At 54.8% G+C, this 20,484-nt stretch overlaps 1 protein-coding gene across 1 annotated transcript; it reads left to right on the forward strand.

The window, feature by feature from the left end:
* The first annotated feature begins 1,547 nt into the window (after positions 1–1,547).
* Socs3 (suppressor of cytokine signaling 3) lies at positions 1,548–4,661 on the forward strand. The gene is made up of 2 exons (XM_020158822.2): positions 1,548–1,872; positions 2,430–4,661. The coding sequence occupies exon 2, from the start codon at positions 2,518–2,520 to the stop codon at positions 3,190–3,192; it is 675 nt and encodes a 224-aa protein (XP_020014411.1). The 5' UTR covers positions 1,548–1,872; positions 2,430–2,517; the 3' UTR covers positions 3,193–4,661.
* Positions 4,662–20,484: the final 15,823 nt, after the last annotated feature.

The raw sequence follows: 20,484 nt of genomic DNA on the forward strand, positions 1-20,484 counted from the left end.
GGACACAGTGGCCGAGACAGTAAGGCACCCACAAGTTCCAGGGAAGGGAAGGAGCCAGCTGTTCCTTCCAAAATCCCAAACTACTGTGCTGTCAAAGCACCTCTCCCTCCCTTCCCACAGCCTCAGTCTGTGGTATCCCAGAAGAGGGGAGGGCCCCAAACCCACTACCTCTGTGCCCTGAGAGGTGACACTGTGTGTGTCACTTAGCCTCTCAGGCGACCAGCATCCTGCAGGATCTTGGGGACAGGTTGCAAAACTTGTCATCCTTCATAAGGCTGCCCACATGACCAAGAGAAAATCAACCTTCCACTTCAACCTCCTCTTCTCACCAACTCCCCCCTCTCCGGGAAAGTTCAGACACTTCTCCCCCCAATACACACTCACATCCTGTGAGGTGCTGGAGCATCTGACGGTGGGCTGAATCCCTGACAACCGCTCTCAGGAAATTCTTTCCTGTTTAACTTTCATGCCCAGATCTGACCCCATCCTGGGATGGCAACTGTTCTCTTCGGGGTTCCCCACTCGGGTCCTGAGCGTGCGGGTGGCAAGGCTTGGGACCCGCAGCACCAAACTCGGCTCCCCTACGAGGCCCCGGGGCGCCCTCTAGCGGTCGCTGGCTGGAGTTGGCGCCATCTCTCTTCCACTCCCCCGCGGCGGAGAGCACCTGGCCCAACCCTCACCCAACCTCGCAGGTTGAGAGATCCAGATGCATGCGGGATACTTGGGAATTGTGTGTGTGTGTGGGGGGGGGGCGGCAGTGGGGTGGGGGACGGGGGTATGGATGGGTACCCATGTCAATGTCAGCAAAAAACTTGGCAGTTGGCCGATGAGACCGAGGCCGGGGCCGCTGCCTCCCAGGCTGGGTCCCCTCCATGCCTGAGATTCCCCGCCTTGTCCACAGGTAACTGTCACTCATCCTTCATCTCCACCTCCCAGGTGCGACCGTAGCCTCAAGGCCTGGCTGCGGAATGGCTCTAGTCCCTTTTTTTGTCAGGCCTGGGCGGCATGGGACAATAATCAATCATTCAGGGCCTTGGTCCCGCCCAGGTAGGGGCAACACGGGTGGACAGGGGGGGGTGGGGAGGGGTGTCCCCAACAGGGTCCAAGAAAAAGGCAAGGGGTGCTAGGAGCCTCTCTGGGTCGGTCTCCTAGAACTTGCCCGCGCTCCGGGAGCTGCGCCCCCGCCTCTGCCAGAAACCGGCCTTCTTAGAAGGGAGGGGGTGTGGGGGGAAAGTGTGAATGAGAAGTGGGGGCGGAGCACACGCGGGGGAGGGGCCGCTGCCAGGAACGCGCGGCCCGGGCTGGCGCCGCGCCCGCCGGCCGCCCTGGCCGCCTCGCGCCGCGCTTTGTCTCCCTCCGTGCGTCTCCGCCGGTGCTGGCCCCCGCTCGAGGCCCGCCCTCCGCCGCCCGCGGCCCCTCCCCGCCCTCCGCGCGCAGCCTTTCATTGCTGCGAGTAGTGACTAAACATTACAAGAAGGCCGTCCGAGCAGTTCCAGGAATTGGGGGGCGGGGCCCAGGGGCCGCGTATATACCCGCGCGCGCGGCCTCCGCGGCGGCTCCGACTCGGACTCCCCGCGCCACCGCCACCGCCACCGCCACCGCCGCCACCCCGGGTTCCGTCCGTCGCCAGCTCGGCCCAGCTCCTGCTGCGGCCCCTCACCTCGTCTCCATCCAGTCGACCCCAGGGGCGCGCCTAAGTCGGCCCGGGGACGACGAAGCCCGAGGGACGCGCGCGCGGCAGCCCCTTTGTGGACTTCACGGCCGCCAACATCTGGGCGCAGCGTGGGCTACCGCTGGCCGCCGCGCAGCCACCTCGCCTTGGGGACCGTAGGAGGCGCAGCCCCAAGGCCGGAGACTTCAGTTCGGGACCAGGTAGGAAGGAGGGGCGCGGCGTGGGGAAGGGTGGGGGCCTCTCTTAGGCTCGGGAGCTTTTCCCGGTTTCTCCTCCCCTTCCCGGGTCATTCCCGGCAGGGAGGGGACGAGGTAGGGCGCAGAGCCGATGGAAGCTGGAGATCCCAGGTTCCCGGAATACTCAGGCTGGGGCCCTCGGGTTTCTCCTGTCCCCTCCCTATCCTCCCACCCCCCATATCTCGGGTTTCTACCCCCGTCCTCGCTGCCCGGTGCCACCGGACTGAGCGGCGCCCGGAGCGTCCCGGGGGCCCTTCTCTTTCTCTCTCTCCCCACCCGGGCCAGCGCTCCTGGACACCCAAGTTCGGCGCGCGAGTTTGCCACTCGGCGTTCTCATTGCGCGCTAGGGGAAGGAGCTGGCTGCCTGGGGCCACCCCGCCGGCGGGGACAGAGGCTGGGCGGGCTCCGCGGGGTGTCTGGGTCGGAGAGACAGTCACTCGGCTGAGACTGGCGAGCCGAGGCGGGCCGGGCGCGCTGGAGGGTTCCGGGCACTCACGCGGCGTGCACCTTCCTCTCCGCAGCCCCCCGGGATGCGGTAGCGGCCACTGTGCGGAGGCCGCGAAGCAGCTGCAGCCGCCGCCGCGCAGATCCACGCTGGCTCCGTGCGCCATGGTCACCCACAGCAAGTTTCCCGCCGCCGGGATGAGCCGCCCGCTGGACACCAGCCTGCGCCTCAAGACCTTCAGCTCCAAGAGCGAGTACCAGCTGGTGGTGAACGCAGTGCGCAAGCTGCAGGAGAGCGGTTTCTACTGGAGCGCAGTGACCGGCGGTGAGGCGAACCTGCTGCTCAGCGCTGAGCCGGCCGGCACCTTCCTCATCCGTGACAGCTCGGACCAGCGCCACTTCTTCACGCTCAGCGTCAAGACTCAGTCGGGGACCAAGAACCTGCGCATCCAGTGCGAGGGGGGCAGTTTCTCGCTGCAGAGCGACCCCCGCAGCACGCAGCCGGTGCCCCGCTTCGATTGCGTCCTCAAGCTGGTGCATCACTACATGCCCCCCCCGGGCACCCCCTCCTTCTCGTCACCGACGGAACCCTCCTCCGAGGTGCCGGAGCAGCCGCCTGCCCAGCCGCTCCCAGGGAGCACCCCCAGGAGAGCCTATTACATCTACTCTGGGGGTGAGAAGATCCCCCTGGTGTTGAGCCGGCCTCTCTCCTCCAACGTGGCCACCCTTCAGCATCTCTGTCGGAAGACCGTCAATGGCCACCTGGACTCTTACGAAAAAGTCACCCAGCTGCCTGGACCCATTCGGGAGTTCCTGGACCAGTACGATGCCCCGCTTTAAAGAGCAAAGGGCAGGATCAGGACAGGGGCCTGGGTCCCCTTCTCCGTGGCACATGGCACAAGCACAAAAATCCAGCCCTAACAGAGTCCTGTAGCTCTGGGTGAGCCAGGGGGCTAACAAGCCCCTCCCTCCCGCCCTCCTCTCTGCAGAATGGGGCAGGCAGGACCGGGAATGTGTGTGAGGGAAGGGGGAGTGCCACCTGGCTCCCCTCCCCCACTCCAGCTTCTCCTGGGAGCTAGCTGGCCTGGTGGGACTTTAGCAACGACCAGTGGATTCTTCTGTCGCCTCCTCTCCCTCCACTCCCCCTCGGATTCCCAACGGACACCTTGGGAGTGTTGAACTAATGAGAACTGCAGGGGAGTCTTCAAACTTTCCAACAGAACTTCTTTGCGCTTTGATTTCTTTTAAACCTGAGCTGCCAGGGGAAGGATGGAAGAGAGAGAAAGCCTGAGGGGGCTCCCTGAGGCTGTGGGCTAACCAAGGAAATGGCCACTCCCTCTCCCCAGGCCAGGTGAGGAGGGTGGCTGCATGTGTCACTCCCTAGCTCTGGGGAGAAGGGCAGCTATGAAATCCAGGTCCCAAAGTCCACTGGTGCCCCAGAGCCCTTCCCTGTTTTCAGGAGGAAGTGGCACTTGAAGGGGCTGGCCAGTTGGTCTCCTTTTCCTGCCCACCCTGTACCTTCAGCACCTGGTGGTGAGTGGAGAACCTCTGACCCTAGGACCCCCAGAGAAGATGGGGAGGATTCTACTTTTGTGCCTCCTGACTTAGGTCTGGCTAGAAGATTTGCCTTAAAATGTTCTGTCCCATGGATAGGGACTGGCACACAGGAGCCAAACACACAGCCAATCCAGGCAAAGGCAGAGGGAATCATGAGAGGGCACCCAGCCAGCCACACTGGTCAGGGGACATGGGTGGGGGGCAGAGACCCGGGCCTGGGAGAGAGTCTGGCACTTCATGGTCAGCAGAGCCAACCAGGTTCCACAGCCCCCAGGCCAGGCATAGCCCTCCCTCCACCTGGGTCAGGGGAGGCAGGAAGTCTTCTAGAAGCCTGCCACTCCTGCTGCTCTCTGGCGCTGCAATCCCACTGGTCAGTGACAGCTTACAGGAATGTAGCAGTGAAGGAATTACCTGGAACTGTTCTTTATTGGGGAGAAAACAATAAACACGGTTTTCTGGGTCAGGTAGCGGGCTGGGTGGGATAGCTGTGTGTTGGGATGGTTTTCTTCTCTCTTTTTTTGTTTCTTTTTTTTTTTTTTTAAATGTTTACAATCTGCCTCAATCTTTTATAAAGACTCCACCTCCAGTCCTTGCCCCTTTCTCCCCACTCAGGCCCTTGAGGCTGTTAGGAGATGCTTGAAGAACTCAACCAAACCCCAGTCCAAGTCAAACTTTGCACATATTTATATTTTTACTCAGAAAAGAAACATTTCAGTAATTTATAATAAAGAGCACTATTTTTTAATGAAAAACATGACTTGAGCCTTCTTTTCTTCTCCCTCTCCCTCTCCCCTCCCCACCTCTGCCCTGCTTTCTCTTTCACCCACACGCACACAGAGGGAAAGGAAAGAGCCTCAGAGGGGGCTGGCTCTGTCATGTCCCTGCCCTAGCGCTCCCTGAGGTGGAATCAAATGCGTGTTCACGTCAGCACGCCTGCCTGTGTGTGTCACTGACAAGCTAAGGCAGCCACCTAGACTGTTACCAAGGGGTAATTCCTGCTAGTCTGATTCAGATCTGACCAGAATATGCAAAGCAAGTTCGAAGGAAGCCCTTCAAAGGGCTTGCAGGGAACAGGTTGAGCTGTGGTCAAAGCTGTTAGAGTTCCAAGCTATTAGAAGCGCTTGGGCTCCTTGGTAGGGAGGTGTTCCGAGAAAGCCCAGACATGGGGTCCTGGTGGTGACTTGTGACCTCAGCACAGACAACCATCAAAGCAGGGGAGGGGAGGGGTGAACCTGATGCAAGTCTTTTGGGAAGGCGGGGTTTGGGACAGGTGTTCAAAGGCTTCCTGGCCACTGCTCCCCACACCTCCAGTTTCCCTCCTACATCCCTAGGGGCCCCAAACTGAGCCGCGGATAGACAGCACCACGCTCAGATCATACATCTATTCATGCGTCTTTAGAAACTCCCATACCCTGTGTAACAGGTTGACGCTCCCAGGCGCCCCCATAAATCAAGGTACTCTCAGACATCCGTGTGCTCCATGTGAGCAAGGACTTGGACTGGTCATTTCTGGTCCTAGATAGATGATCAGCAAATATTTGTCCACTGATGCTCAGTACACATTTGTCAATTGAGTGGGGACAGCTACTCAGGTTCTGGGAGGTTAGGCCACCTGCCCAAGGGCACAGTACCTGAGAGTGTGGGAACAACACGGATGGGGACGCAGAAGCACTTGGTTCCCAAAGCCTATGAGCTCTCTGCCTTCCACATGAGGTCCATCCCTACCGTTGCCCCAAGTGAGTTCCCCTAAAAAGCTAAGAGGTTAGGACCCCTCCTCTCACATACTGATGGGTTTTAGCAATAGGATTCTGCTAAAAATAACAAAACAAAAAACATTTCAGTGATATTTTCCTCCAGTCCTTCTTTCTCTAGCCCTCAGGACCTGACAGCTGGGAGATGAATGTTATCCCCAAGTCAGGCGCCCCTGCTCCTTATCTGAGTCTCAGATGCCTGGAACAAATGCCAGAGCCTCTTCCCAGCCTCCATTGCCCCTCAGCACCTGATAAGTTGCTGTGGGAATCAGTGTCCAAAAGGCAACTGGGAGAGTAAACAAAGCCGTTTTTCTTTCCCATTTCCCGAAACTTTGGGGGAAATGACCTAAACTGAAGTATTCAGGCCAGGCACAAGACCACTGGGTATCCAGAGGGACCCTCAACTCTGGAACTGGGACTATAGATTCAAGGAGGGCTATGTCCCCAGAGCACAAGTTTAGTTGAGGGGACCAATGGGGTCTGGCCTCCCAATGTCCCCCAGGAGTATGAACTCCCAGGACACCTTCCTTGTCTTGGAGCCTGCCATGGCTATGATCTGCCTCTTACTGCAGAAAGCACACCTTCTGGGGGTGTTACGGGTTTTTTTTTTTTTTTTTGGTGGTCAGGACCTTGTACTTACTAGGCAAACACTCTACCACTTGAGCCACACCTCCAGCCCTTGACACAACAGTCTCGGTGGAACCTGGAATGCATTAAGTCCCTGTCCCTAGCCCAGGAGTTGGCTTTTTAGTCAGGATGTCCAATGTTAATAGGACACCACCAAAAAAACCAGGTGTCTTCTCTCCCTGCCTACCTCCTGAAAGTTGAGCCTTGATTTGGGGGAGACACAGAGCCAGGAAGACCCCTGACTCATTTCCTTGCCTACAGCTCATTGCCCACACCTCAGCTTTCTTCTGTCTCTTCACTTCAGATCACTGACTGTTCCAACCCTCTGCATTTGTACACCAAGAACCTGGGGTCCAGACACTGAAAGCAACTTGCTCAAGTTCACACAGTGGCCACAGCAAGCAAAAGCCTCTCCCTCTGATGGTTCTGGGGACCATCTGCTCCATCCTTTCTTCCCCCTTCAGCCCAGCCTGCTGTTACACAAGTTTCCTGCTTCTTTGTCCTTTCAGCTGAAGACATTCCTCCTCCAAAGGACTTAGTGGGGGAAGCCTGTTCTGGATGCCCGAGGAGGGGTGCTCCTGGCTCCAAGATGGGCTGAGAAGAACCTGCAGGGAGGAGGCAATCCCCTATGGCTTGAGCAGGTACCTCATGGCACAGCTGGGGGGTCTTTGGGCGACAGAGTGGGGTGATGGCTGCTCCCAGTCGTTGTGCCTATCACCGTGCTTCTAGGACTGTAAGCATCCACTCGATTTTTATAATAATAATAAAGAATCCACTCGAGAGGCCCCATCCTCCTGGTGGTGCTGTTTTGGGCAGGCCTCCTGATGACTTAAGAGCCAGGAATGGGAAATCCAAGGCCTGCTTGAGGAGAGGGAGGGAGAGAGGGAGAAAGGAGGCCACAGCCAGGGGAGTCGGAAAATAAGCCTGCTCTCACGGAGTGTCCTAGTCTCAGGAATGAGTAAGAATGTTTGGGAAGGGGCACTGCAGAGGTACCAGGCAGAGAGGTGGAGGGGGAGGGTTATCAACTGGGAGTCCAAGAAGATGGAAGCCAGTGGGGTGGGAGGCGCAGGCTTCAGGAGCGCAGGGCGGAGTGGGGGACCCAATGCACAGGGACAGGAGGTGACCATGGCAGCCCAGCGTGAGCAGAGCTCCCAGCCGGGTAGCCCTTTCCTGAGCTCCGCCCCGCCCCCTCTCCCGTTTTGGCGGCCGCCGGGCGGGCGGGCAGGCGCGTCGCTCCGAGGCTGCCCTCTGCCAGGAAGAGTCACTTCCCGGACACCGCGGGAGCCCTGCTGGAGCTATGCGAAGAATGTCCGCGAGGAGCGCAGGGGGCGGCACCTCCCGGGCCGCGCCCCCGCCCGGCGGCGCGTGCGCACGGCGGCCTGGCCCGGCCCGGCCCCGCCCACCCGGACATGACCACGCCCACGCGACCGCGACCACGCCCCCGACGCGCCCCCCGCCCCGCCCCGCGGAGCGCTGTTGCCACGGCAACGGGATTACAGGCGCTGAGCGCTGTTTATTCTCAGCCGAGTGCCAGGAAATTCGGCCCGGAGGCCGCCAGGCGCACCTCCCTGGGTGGAGGCAGGAGGGAGTCCGTCATTGGTCACCGGGGGTCACGGACCCCCTCCGGGAGGCTGCTCAGAAAGCTCTCGTCTCCCGGCAGAGAATGGATCAGGTTTTCTCATCCTAGAGGAGAGACCCCCCACCTCCAGACCAGCCGAGTAAACCCGCACCGCCCTCCACCCCCATCTCCATCCTAGAGATCCTGTCCTTGGAGCCCCGCAGCCTCCTCCCCGTCCCGTTCATTCATTCATTCGTCTATTTAGCAAATATCTGTTGAACACATCGTGCGTGCCAGGGGACTGTTCTAGGCCCAGGCGTTTTTAGGGTCCGACAAAATAAAGGTCTGACTCACCAGACCTAGTAAATATGTAAAATAAATTAAGGACTGCTCTCTGTGTCATGAAGAAGCAGCATCAAATCTCGCTTTCGTTACATGGCACATGCATAATTTTATTCCATCAGCTTGTTCAAGAGCTTGCTCATGTTTTTCCCTGAAAGTCTGACAAACAAGGATGATTGAGCTGTCTACCTTCAGGGCAGAACATATCCACTGTAAAGATGGAGAATCTGCTCTTCAAAACTCAAGGACAATCCTTCCACCATCCTGGGGGCTAGAGAGAAAGGTTCTCATTTAGAACCTAAGGCTTTTTCCAGTAAAGTTTTTTTTTTTTTTTTTTTGCTCAGAGTCCCTCACCCTGCCTCCCAAGCCCCCTGCAAACACAGAGACTCTGGCTGGACGGAGGGTGTGGATAAAATTGCTCCGTCCTGGACTCCAACCTCAGCTCCTGTGAATCAGACACCGACCTGGAGTCTGAGTAATCAACACCTCCCCAGGTGACTCTGAGACCACCTGCTGCTGCCTTTGGGGAAGGCAAGCCTGGATTCTCCTCTCTTCCTGGACACGGAATTTCCTCCTTAAACTTTGACTAAGCCAGGGCTGGGAAGTCAGCAGGGAGGAAAGGCTTGGAGTTCACCCGCCTGCGCTTCTGCAGGCCTGGACAAGTGCAGCCCTTCTCTGTCCCTGGGCTCCAGTTCTGGATGCCCTGAGCCTAAGGACGGTGGGGCCAGGGTGGAGGACAGTGCTCCTTCCCCAGCTGAGTCCTCCCAGCTGTGCTGTGCTGGGAACTGGCCAGGCAGTTTGTGAAATCCTTGGGTGAGTCTGACCCACTGTCATGAGGACTGCTTGTGGAAGCTGGAGCCGGGAGGGGGATGGTGGGCTGTTCCCAGAAGCGGGGAGAACTCTGGACTTCCCACTCCTGAGCGCTCTGGATTGCAGCACAGCCTTAAGCAATAGCAGCAGCCTGGAAGGCAGCTTGCAGAGAGAACCAAGGCCACAGGCCCTTTCCAAAAGGAAGCCAGGGTTCTAAATGCTAAAACTGTTGCCTCTCTGGGCTAATACTCTCACTGCTGTTATTCATAGCAATCTTTTCAGCCTTAGCAACATCCAGACTTAAGAGCAAAACACAAGAGTGCAAGTTACTTGTTATGTACATTACACAATAAAAACGTATTTCCTCTCTTTGTCCTCCCCTCCCCCAATCTCGAATGATACTTTTCATCCAGAAAACATTGTTTAATATCTGTAATGTATAGAATATTGAAGATGTAGATATGAAATTTAAAATGTATTTCCTGGAGTACCAAGTTCTCCAGGAAGCTGCGGTGCTGTACAACTCCAGGGGGCGCTGTTCATGATCCGATCTTTGCTGATGGAGTCCAGTGAGGCTGTGAGGTAAGTGGGCTATTGTGTACCTGAACTAGGGTACATCAGCAGACCCTGACCCCGACACACAATGACACCAACACAGGTGGAAACTGTTCTGGCCATCACAGTGCCCGATGCTGGAGATGGATGACAACCAGGATATATTCTGGATTTCAAGAGGCTCATAGTCTGAAAGGGGAACCAGACTGAAAACTGAGAAGTATCCTAAAAAGGAATGGGTATAAAAATAAAACAGTTTACAGGGTACAGCTGGGGATGCCCAAGGAGGAAATGACCTACAGTGGCTTCCCAGAAGGGGAGACTGTGAGAAGGTACTCCCTCCACAGGCTCCAGAGAGTGGGTCATTCTAAATATCAGAGCAGGGAAATGACCTGGAAACAGAACTTTGGGGGAACTTCAAGAAATTGGTATGTCTTCATCAGGAACATTCATGCCAGACTCATCTTCTAAAAATATGATTTTTGTCATGTCATACATGTAGCCCAACCCACAGGATCCACTCTGGTTCCCCTTGGCACTCTCTACCTTGGGTTTCCAAACCCTTCGGGCTCTACCTACCACAGAAAGCTTATCTGTAACTCGCTGGCTGCTCCCATCCACCCCATGCTGGGAGACATACTTCCTCCCATCAGGGTTGTCCCTCCCCTGCCCACCACACACACGTCCTTCCCCTGCTCACCTGTAAGCCCATGTTGGGGTAATTCCATTATCAAACCTGGCCAGATAGCCCTGCCTCTTCCAGCCCTGCCTGCCTGCCTGCCTGTTGAGACCTCCCTCCTTCCGAGCAAACAAGGGTACATCTATCTCTTGGTCACATTATTGTCTCTTTCCAAATTGGTCTGTGAACTCTCAAAGTGAAAAACACTCCTGCTGGGCAGGCCTGTGGCTCAGCCTGTAATCCTAGCTACTCTGGGCCAACCCCGGGCAAATAGTTTTTAAGACCCTATCTCAAAAAACCTGTCTCAAAAAACCCATCACAAAAAAGGGCTGGCAGAGTGACTCAAGCGGTAAGAGCACCTGCTCTGAGTTCAAACCCCAGTGCCACCAAAAACAAAACAAAACAAACAAACAAAAATCTTCATTCTTATTCGGTAAATCATTATTTATTGAATGCCTACTCAGTCCAAAAACAGTATCTCCCTCTGTCCTCCTTCCCCACCCCACCCCCACGTTTTTTGTTATTCATTGGGAAATTCAATAAAATGGGTGATTCTCTATGGAAGCCCATCAAATACCTGACCCACAGCTGCTGTACCAAAGACAATCCTGATCCCCCTTTTATGCTTTTGAGTAGCTGGTATGACGGGCACAAGTCCCTACCCCCAACTTTTATTGGTTGAAATGGGGTCTTTGAACTTTTTGCCCAGGCTGGCTTCAAACCTTGATCCTCCTGATTTCTGCCTCCTAGGTAGCTGGTATTATAGACTTAAGCCACCACACCAGCTTCTTTTATTTCTCGTACCATATATTTGCATAAATAGTACTTTTTTTTCCTTTTCTTTTTTGTGTTTCCTCCACATAAGTACATAAGTAAAGTATTTTGCATTTTCCAGATGAGCATCTAAGATGTAGAGGGGTTTGGGACTCCCTCCAGTCACAAAGTATGGAACCTGTATCACTTGACTTTGAATCCAACACACTTTCCTTCGCGGCTTGCACCTGTGTGGAAAGTCCACCATCCATCCCCACCCAGGGCCTCCACTTAACAGCTACTGAGAAGGCTTTAGATGAGATTTTAATGATGGCTGGGTCCACTTGGCTCTTGTCAGAGCCTTGGTCAGCTCTAGGGGACAGTCCTGGGCTGCTTTCCCACCCACCTAGACCCTGGGGGGTCTAGGTCACAGTCAGCCTGCCCCAACAGGGGAAGGCTGCCCCAACAGGGGAACCTCAGATGTTAGGGCTCCCAGCAGACACAGAATTCCCGAACAAATCTCAGTAAGGCCTCTAGCCAACCCAATATCTAGGGCTTGGCTCAAAGCTCTAGGGAACCCAAATCCCTTCAAACTATCCTTTCTAGAAAGTAGGGGGTGGAGATGACCTCAAAGCTCCTTCCTGTTGTAGAAGCCTATGAAAGAAGCTGGAGGGAGAGGAGCCAGCTCTGGGAGGGAGGCAGGCGGGCTTCCAAGAGTGGACCTCCAGCTATTCATTGTCTTTTTAGCGTCCCTTGGCACCTGGTAAAAGTAGGCAAGGGGGTCTGGCAGAAGGGCTGCCCAGTTGGCATTGCCCAAGGAGGTGGAGGGGTAGTCAATGACTCTGGTGTATTGCCCTGAACATCAGGGCCTCCCTATTGGATTCCTCAGATCATCTCAGGGCCAGGGTTTGGCTGAGAACTCAGCAAAGACTAGCTAGAGCCCTGGTGTGGAAGGGAGGAGCCCAAAGTCCAACCTAGACCCTCCCCCTGGGCTCTCTTCCAGGCCTCTCCAGTCTAAGAGCAGAAGCTAGAAGGTCAGCCAAGTGGCCCAGCTGCCACAGAGATCTTGTGCTTACACAGGATGGGGACTGTGCTGGTCGGTACCGAGTGGGGAAGGACCGAAAGGCTCTGGAGCCACCAAGCCAGGCTCTGTGGTTGGTAGGACAGCTGCCTGGAGATGAGCCTATTCATAGAGCCAGAGGCCCCCAATAGAAAGATGGGGAAGTGGCCAGCGATGACGGGAGAACTTCCCGGAGGCATATGGGCACACACGTTGCTGCACGCATTTTGCTACTCAGCACATTGTGAGCTCCATGCATAAAGATGACAGTTCTATGGCTGGGATGTGTGTGGCACATTATCTTTTCATGGGTGATGAGTGATTATGAATCAGCCCAGGCTAAGCTCCCGCTGTACGCAAGATAACCAGCCAACCAGTGTTGGCCATGGCAGGGGTCTGAGCTTTCAGCCAGGAGGAAAAAGCTAGCCCAGACCAGGAGCAAAAGGTGACCTTGGCCTTAGAGGCAAGATTTACGCACTTGCATCAGCCTGTCTAGGATGTAGATGAAACTCAACTGCCCGGCGTCTGGCACCCTCTTTGCTGGTTTCTGACTATGTGAGAATGCTGTTGGCCTTTGGTCTCCCCCAAGGCCTGTAGAGGAAGAAGACAGGTTAGCCCTGTCATGGTGCTAACCCTGAAGGAAAAGAGCCATCACCCACCCAGTGTATTTTATTTATTTCACAAACACTTTTATGAGTGTTTGTTGGCCAATGGGCCAAGCGCTATTCTAAGCTCTTGGGACATAATAACTCATTAACTTCTCCATAATCCCATCAGCTAGATACTGTCATTATCCCCATTTTTTTCAGTGGAGGACACTGTGGAATGTGGATGTAGTATAACTTGTCCAAGGTCATACAAGAAACTTAGGAGAGAGCTGGGATCCAAAGCCTGGCTCCAGTGCCCCTGCTCATGGTCAGAGTGCTCACTGTGCCTCTCAGCCAACCCCCCAAGGCCCTGGCCATGAGCACAGGAGCCCTGGACTAACAGAGAACAAGTGACAATAGAGTGCAGGCTGTGGGACAGGAAGGCTGGGTAAGTGTCCCATGTCACTGCTCATAGCACATGACCTTGGGCTTATCCTACCCACTCTTGACTGATCATCATATCTGCAGATGTCAGTCAAACCTGTCTCATGGGCTGTCACATGTTTATTAACAGGGTCTCTCAGAGACCCAGGAAGCTCTGACTTCCCCATCACCACCCCGCTTCTCTACCTCCTATGCCTCCTGTTCACCTGACATCTGAGCTCATGGCCCCTTGCTAGCAGGAAAGTGACTGTTTCTTCAAAGGCACAGCCACTGGTCCAGTTTCTGTCTGTCCGGGCTGAAGGAGGAAGTTGGGAAAACAACCCCTCCTGTTCCCTCCTTGATCTCTCCCAAGTCTTTGCTTTATAGGCTTGATGTGTTTCCTTCTTGTTTTCCTCAGCTGTCCCCTATTTGACATTTGGTGGTGGCATTAGTGTCACCACGAAAATGCCACGAAATTTATTCCCTCAGAGTTCTGGAGAATCCCAAAACCAAGGTGTTGCATGGCCCCAATACCTCCCAAGGCTGTCGGGAAGAATCCTCCCTTGCTACTTCCAGCTTCTGGCAGCTACTGGTGCTCTGGCTTGTAGAAATCACTCTAATCTCATGGGTTCCTTCTCTGTGTGCCTTTATCCAAATATCCCCCCCTCTTATAAAGACACCAATCATTAGTTCAAGGCCCATGTCAATCTGGCATGATCTCAGCTTAATCACACCTGCAAAGATCCTATTTCCAAATAGGATCACATTTTCCGGTTGCCCATGGATATGAATTGGAGGTGGGGGACACCATTCAATCCAGCAGAATGACCCTGTGGGAACTCACATTCAGAATATGTTTTTCAGGCTAACGGAGGGGCTCAAGTGGCAGAGCCCCTGCCAAGCAAGTTCAAGGCCCCGAGATCAACCCCCAGTAATGCCAAAAGGAAAAGAACATTTCTTTATTAACTTCTGTGTGTATGTGTGTGCTTGAGATGGCCTCATGCATGCGAGGTAAGCATGCCACCCCCAGCTACATCCCACAAACATTTTTTTCTTTTCTTTCTTTTTTTGCAGTGCTGTGGTTTGAACTCAGACCTACACCTTGAGCCACTCCACCAGCTTTTTTTTTGTGATGGGTTTTTTGAGATAGTGTCTCACGAACTATTTGTCCAGGCTGGCTTCGAACTGTGATCTTCCTAACTGGTGCCAGCTTCCAAGAATGTTTTTTTTTTTTTTTTTTCAAGCCACATGCAATGGTGTGTACCTGCAGTCCCAGATACTTGGGAGGCTGAGTCCAAGCACTTTTGGACCAACCTGGGCAACATAGGGAGACCCCCATCTCTAATAAAAGAGAAGAAAGAAAGCCAGGCTTGGTGACACTTGCCTGTAATTCCAACACTTGGGAAGCTAAGGAAGAAAGGCCAGTCTGGGCTATACAACAAGACTGTCTCTCAGAAAACTACAAAAAAGAACAATTTTTTCTTTCATTGCATCTTCCAGGAAGAGCTGAAAAATGTACCCCATCTTTTATCCCCCAGTTAAGATGGCTAGGATGCCCAAGATGGGCTGAAAAGATGCCTGGGATGTAGCTGGCAGGTGGTCTGGTCAGCAGCATAGCTGAGAGGCAGGCACATGGCAGAAGCACACATTCGCAGCCTGCCTGGTATGGCCTGGTGCTGCTCAGACATTGCCTCACTTAGCTGCAGGGATGCTTTCTGAGTTTCTCTGGTGGATCTCTTCCATCTTAGTGGCCTCAGATGACCCCCACCTGCCTCTGGAAAGCTTCAGCTGAGCTTCCACAGGCAAGAGGGAGGGAAGGTGGAACTGGAAAGCTGGGCCCAGGAAATGCAGCCAGTGCCATGCTTCCTTGGCCATGTCACCTAGGGAAAAGTTGAGATGATGGCCAGCAGCCAGCCAGCTCTTTTCAAAGCCCCAGAGGATCTGAGGGTGAGATGAACATGTACCTGGCAGAAATCTCATCCTTCAGGTGTCCCTGTTGAATCCAGATGTCCAGGCTCAGGAGAGTCGGGGAGAAGAGGCTCAGAGACTTTGAAAGAGCATCTTTCATCTCTGCATCCTTATCCTCAGCAGAAGAGATGCAGAGTGATGGGGAAGGCCTCCTCAACTACAGCTCCCTCTCCTTCACTCTGCCTCTCATCTGGATAAACCCCTGGTCCCCTGGCCCGGAGAGGCTCTCTGGGGTATGCAGGTCTGACTTACGTAACCTGAGAAAGGAGAGGGGAGGATGCCAAGAAGGCATGGGGTTATGCCCTCACCTGAACCACAGGAAGAGGACCGCCCTGCTCTTGCTTACCCACAGCGGCTCTTCCAGGGACAGGAAGTCAGCTGAGTGCCGAGCAGGCAGGTGCTGTATCTGGGGGATGGGGTCGGGGAAGAGGTGACAGGCACCTGGTGATCATCTCAGCCACCTACTGCTCCTCCTGGACACATTGATTCCCATACTCAGGAGGCCGGATGGAGCAGTGGTAGGAGCCTGGGTTTTCACCCCAGTTTATCTCTTCACAGCTCTGAGACCCATGCAGGTCTCTAAACCTGCTCCCCTCCACATCTGCATCATGGTGGCAATAACTTCCCACTTCCTGGGGATGGGGGTGGCAGTTCTGTGAGCAAACTCCCATGTTGCCTAGGACACAATGAGTGGTGGGTCAACATTGGCTACTCTGATGCACTCAAAAAAGCCAGCTAGCTTTTTTTTGCTGGTGTTCCCTTGCAGATAATCTAGCAGCTAAGTAGTGTCCCAACCTGCTCAAGGAACAAGTTAGCCATCTTCCAGGCAGCCCCACCTATTTTTATTAACGTCCCCAAGAGATCAGTGACAGTACCCTTCCTCCACTCCCTGGACACACACACCGTGCCCTAGCAATGCCAGGCAAGCTCTGTTGAGCCTCCCTACACCAGGGGCCTCTCTCTGGCTGGCCTGCCCAACCACAGGCCTATCAGGCTTTCGGCCAGGAAGTTACAGTAAATCAGGCCCGCCCTCCTTTACACAGGGTACTGTCATTCCCTGATTCCAGGTCTTAGTTCTCCTACAGGAATAGGGGCATCCAGAGCCCCTTCTCAGCCTGGTGTACCCAATTCCACGCCCCCAGGACATGATGATTTTCAAGGGCTGTCTCCTCCTAGCAACCACCCAGCCCAAGCCACAAAGGACAGCTGGAGCCACAGCTGGACTTCAGAAGGACAGGCTGCCCCATTCCAGCCAGGCAGGCCTCCCTTCATGTTCCTGGACCTCAGCCCTGTCAGCTGCAGGTTCTGACAACAAGTCGGCCCATCCTTTTGAATGAAGTAAGGTTCAATTTATAACCCCAATGCACAGATCTGACAAGTGTGTCCATGTACCCACAACTCAAAGCCTAGGGGCCAGGTAATGACACAGCAGGCCTAACTTACCCTAGGGGACATTGAGGGGAAGGACATGGGGCACAAAGGAAGAGGACCACATCCACAAAGGGTTGGGCATGTGACATAACTGTTATTTTCATCATTAACAACCCTGTAGTACAGATATGACTAATCACCTGCTAATTGCTAAGGAAAACTGAGGCTGGGAGAGGTTAAGGAGGTTAGCAGTTGACGCAAGGTGGGTGAGTCGGGTGGTGGCTGTCATGGGCAGAAGGTGAGGTCTGGCACCTTTGAAACTCCTCCTCCGTCTCTGTTTACCTAGGTTAATAGCTCCCAAGACCCTGCCCCATGGTGTGGGGGGGGCACTCAATGCGCCCATGGGGTCCCAGGACCACCAGGCCCCAGGGGTGCCTCTGCATGAGGGGGAAGAGGAAGGAAGATTTGCCTTTCGGCATCCAACAGGAGCCCAGGCCAAGGTGGATGGGGGTGTCCTTGGGAGGCAGCCCTGGCCGCCCCACATCCCCAGGCCTGGGATTCTCCCAACGCCTTCCTCTGTGGCCGGAAGGCTTGGGCAGGTGGCCGAGGACCAGCAGGCTTTGGTCCTGGGTCCGTGGCCATGGCAACCAGTGCTGTGGTGCTCCGTGGCGGGGCCACGTTTAAAGGGGAAGGGAACGCGCGCACAGCCGAGCGCGCCGCCAGCTGCGAATTCCTCAGGCCTTCCATCAGCCCGCCGGCCCCGACGGGCGTCCTGCAAGCTGTGAGGTCAGCGCCCGCCCCACCCGCCTCGGGGCTGGCCCCGCGCCCGAGATGGCGAACCCCGGCCCCCTGTCCCCACTGTCCGCCGGGCCCCACCCCCGGCCCCTGACGCCCGCCCCTGCTCCCTCCCTCCTGGCCCCTACGTCCGGATCCCCAGCCTGTACCCAACCCCGTTCCCCAGAGCCCCGTCCCCATCCCCTGGCCAGGCCCCCGCCTCTGAACCCATCCCACTGGGTCCCCGCGTCGTCGGGTCCCGGCCTGCACCCCTGCAAGTCCCCTCTTGGCCCTTGCACCCAAAACCCTGGCCGGTGCCGGGGCCCCAGCCACTCAATGCGCCCCGGAGCCGGGGCGGCCCCTCCCGCCGCCGCCCGACCTGCTGAGCCCTATTTCGGGAGCTGGCGCTGCGGGCCGGGCAGCCCTGCCCGGAAGGAAGGTTATTCTGGGCTGGGCCGCCCGGGTAGTGCGACCCCAGGGCTTCCCGGCAGGGTGCGTGCCCAGGACAGAGGGCACGCTAGGGCAGGGTTCCCCTCCCTCCCCTCCACCCCACCTTCCTCCCAGGCCACGCCCAGCTCCCTCCTCTTTTTGGCTAGACCCTGGTCCTTCCTTGGGCAAAGAGCGATGTCTAGTGTGTAGTGTGGAGCACTGAGTGTGTAGAGCCTGAGATCACCTGGTAACCTCCTCCAGTGCCCACCCAGCAGGTGTCTTACACTTGGGTCTCTCTGCCCGTATTCCCCTCACACACCCACCACCACCACCACCTTTCTGACTGGGGTACACATAATCTTTGTCCCTATGTGACTCATTTGCCTTTCCTGACTGTAACTCCTCTCCCCAATGTGTCTGTGTAGTTCAACGTTGGGTTACCAGTATCCAACTCAGGATGGGTGTCCACCCCCTCCCAAAAATGGTCATTAAATGACAATTGTTAACCTGTCACATTTGGTGTCACATTTAGAACACCAAGCCCCAGCCCCTTGGGGTGCTTTTGCATCCTGTTTGGCAAACTCTGGGATCGTAGGTTCCAGCTGTTCTCTTGGCCTCTTTCCCCACCAGTAGGAAGGACCACTTCCATGGGTGGCCCTATGCAGGTGATGCCTGTCCCCTTGGGTTTACTCTGTGACCTAAGGACCACTCATCATTGCACTCTTTGGGGCCCCTCTTTTCCATCTGTGAACCAGGATAAGAATATTTGCAGTCTGAAAATCAGTGCTTGTAAAGAGACCAAATATCACAACAGCATCAGAATGCAGAGCAGAGACATCCCAGGCAGACTGTGCGAGGCTGGTCAGGAAAGGAAAGAAGAGGGAAGCTCACATTTAGCCTGGCCCACTCTTTTGCCGTGTGTTTGGCACATGTCATGCTATTGTGCCCAGCGCTTCTTGTACTTGAATGTCAGCACCAAGCAGCTGGACCTTGTAAAATTGTGGACTCTGATTTATCAGGTCCAAGAGGGGCCTGCAGTGGTGCATTTGTAACCAGGCCTGGGATGGTCTGGATCTTGCCAGCACTGGGAGTGGGGAGGGAGACTCCCCATAGAAGTTCTTGAGGATGGTGCCTGTCTTCAGGAGAAGAACATGGGGTGGAGAGGGATAGAGGGGATGCTCAAAGTGCCAAGGCCAGTGCCCAGGCCGCTGCTCCACAGAGCATCTTCCACCCTGACATTGCATACCCTTAGTTTCCTTCCTTTTTATTTTCAATTCTTGTACCAATACTTGTAAATCACAAAGCACCTTTGCATTAAATATGTAGTTATCTTCAATGAAAAGCAATGAATAAGTTCTATATGAATTAAAATGAAATTTTAAGAACATGGATTAAAAAAAAGTCTCATCAAAGTCACACAGACCTGGGATAGAAGGAAATCTGGTGAGAATAAGAGGAGAGGGAGAGAAAAGGACAGAAATTGAGAGAAAGAGAGAGAGAGAGAGAGAAAGTGTGGTTCCAGTATGGGCCTAGGAAGAGTGGTTCCAATATGGGTCCAGGAAGAAAGATGGGTTCTTCATCCCACCTTTCAGGACATGCAGGAACAGGTGAGGGAAACCCAGATGTGCTAATACCTGCTTCATGAATAAGTAACAGTCACCAAGTGCCTCCACTCTTAAATCAATAGAGTTTGCTTCCTGACAGGGAAGCCGGAGCCCTCAGGTGCCAGTGAAGGGTAGTCAATGGCGATTAATTACAGTGGAAGTTACCATTCTCATGGCTATTGCAGTATCTCTCAGGTGTGTATCTGCTCCTGACACCAGAGCTGCAGCTCCAATACACCAAATACATCCTAGTTTCTGGAAAGACTAGCATTGGCCCTGTCTTAGGGAACAGACACTCCAGTCGAGAAGCTGATTGGTCCCATCATTGTAGCCGTGGCTTGTCAGGAATGGGCTGCCGTGGTGTCATCTATAACAGGAGGGTGCTCACACTGCAGAGGGCTCACGGGCTCACTGCCTGATGTGTAGTGGAGGCTCAATGTGTGTGTGTGGAGGGTCTCCCTCCTTCTCGCACCTGTTCGTCAATCTCCTGGGTGTCCCTGAATCTATTTCTTAATTCTGGAGCTGGAAGGAACCCTACAAGACTGGTTTCCTTTCAAGATGGCCATTTTCACAGACTTGGGGAAATCAGGTCTCATTTTTGAGATGGAAGTTTTCAGGGGGCCACTGGGGAATTGGGGGTAGAGTGAGAAGGGAAGGGAAAAGGGGGAGGAGAGCTAAGAAAGCTCACCCCTTTTCACTTCTGTTTTTTGGGTCATGAACACTGAGCTGCCCACAGTTCTCCTGTCTGTCTCACAACTTCCTCCACAGACCCACAGAGCCATTTGCATGTGTCTCGTTGAAATTCCGGATCAGAGCCTCACCCCTCCTCCCAAGGGCCCCAGAGAACCTCCAGAGCATCATAGGGGAACCAAAGGGTGGGGATGAGCAGCCTGGGACAGTGTCGATGGCCTCAACCTTCCCCTGAGTGATTCATTCTTATTCAATAGACGGGCCGTTTCCCTAGAATGTTGCAACAGGGGTATTAGGGTTTTCCCAGAGATTTCTACTCTCAGTTACCCAACTCTGAGCCCCCGCGTGGAACTCGAGGTGCCTCCCCACACACACTGGTAAGGCTGGGCACTTGCCCTCTGACCTTGCTGTGGCACCATTTGTACCTTCTCAAGGGTAGGGCTCAACCCCTCGAGAATGGATCCATTATGCATTTCGGCTGCTTACGCAGTAGGCTCTTGTCCTGTGATTTTTCTTTCTTAATACACATTTGTTTAATGAACGGATGACTGGAAATTACTTAGCCTCGATGAAGAAACAGGAAGACAACACACT

The sequence above is a fragment of the Castor canadensis genome, chromosome 11 (assembly GCF_047511655.1).
Source record: "Castor canadensis chromosome 11, mCasCan1.hap1v2, whole genome shotgun sequence".
Lineage (NCBI taxonomy): Eukaryota > Metazoa > Chordata > Mammalia > Rodentia > Castoridae > Castor > Castor canadensis.

What these genes read in the sequence shown, in the direction of transcription:
- Socs3 (XM_020158822.2), top strand. Translation starts at nt 2,518, where the DNA reads ATGGTCACCCACAGCAAGTTTCCCGCCGCCGGGATGAGCCGCCCGCTG.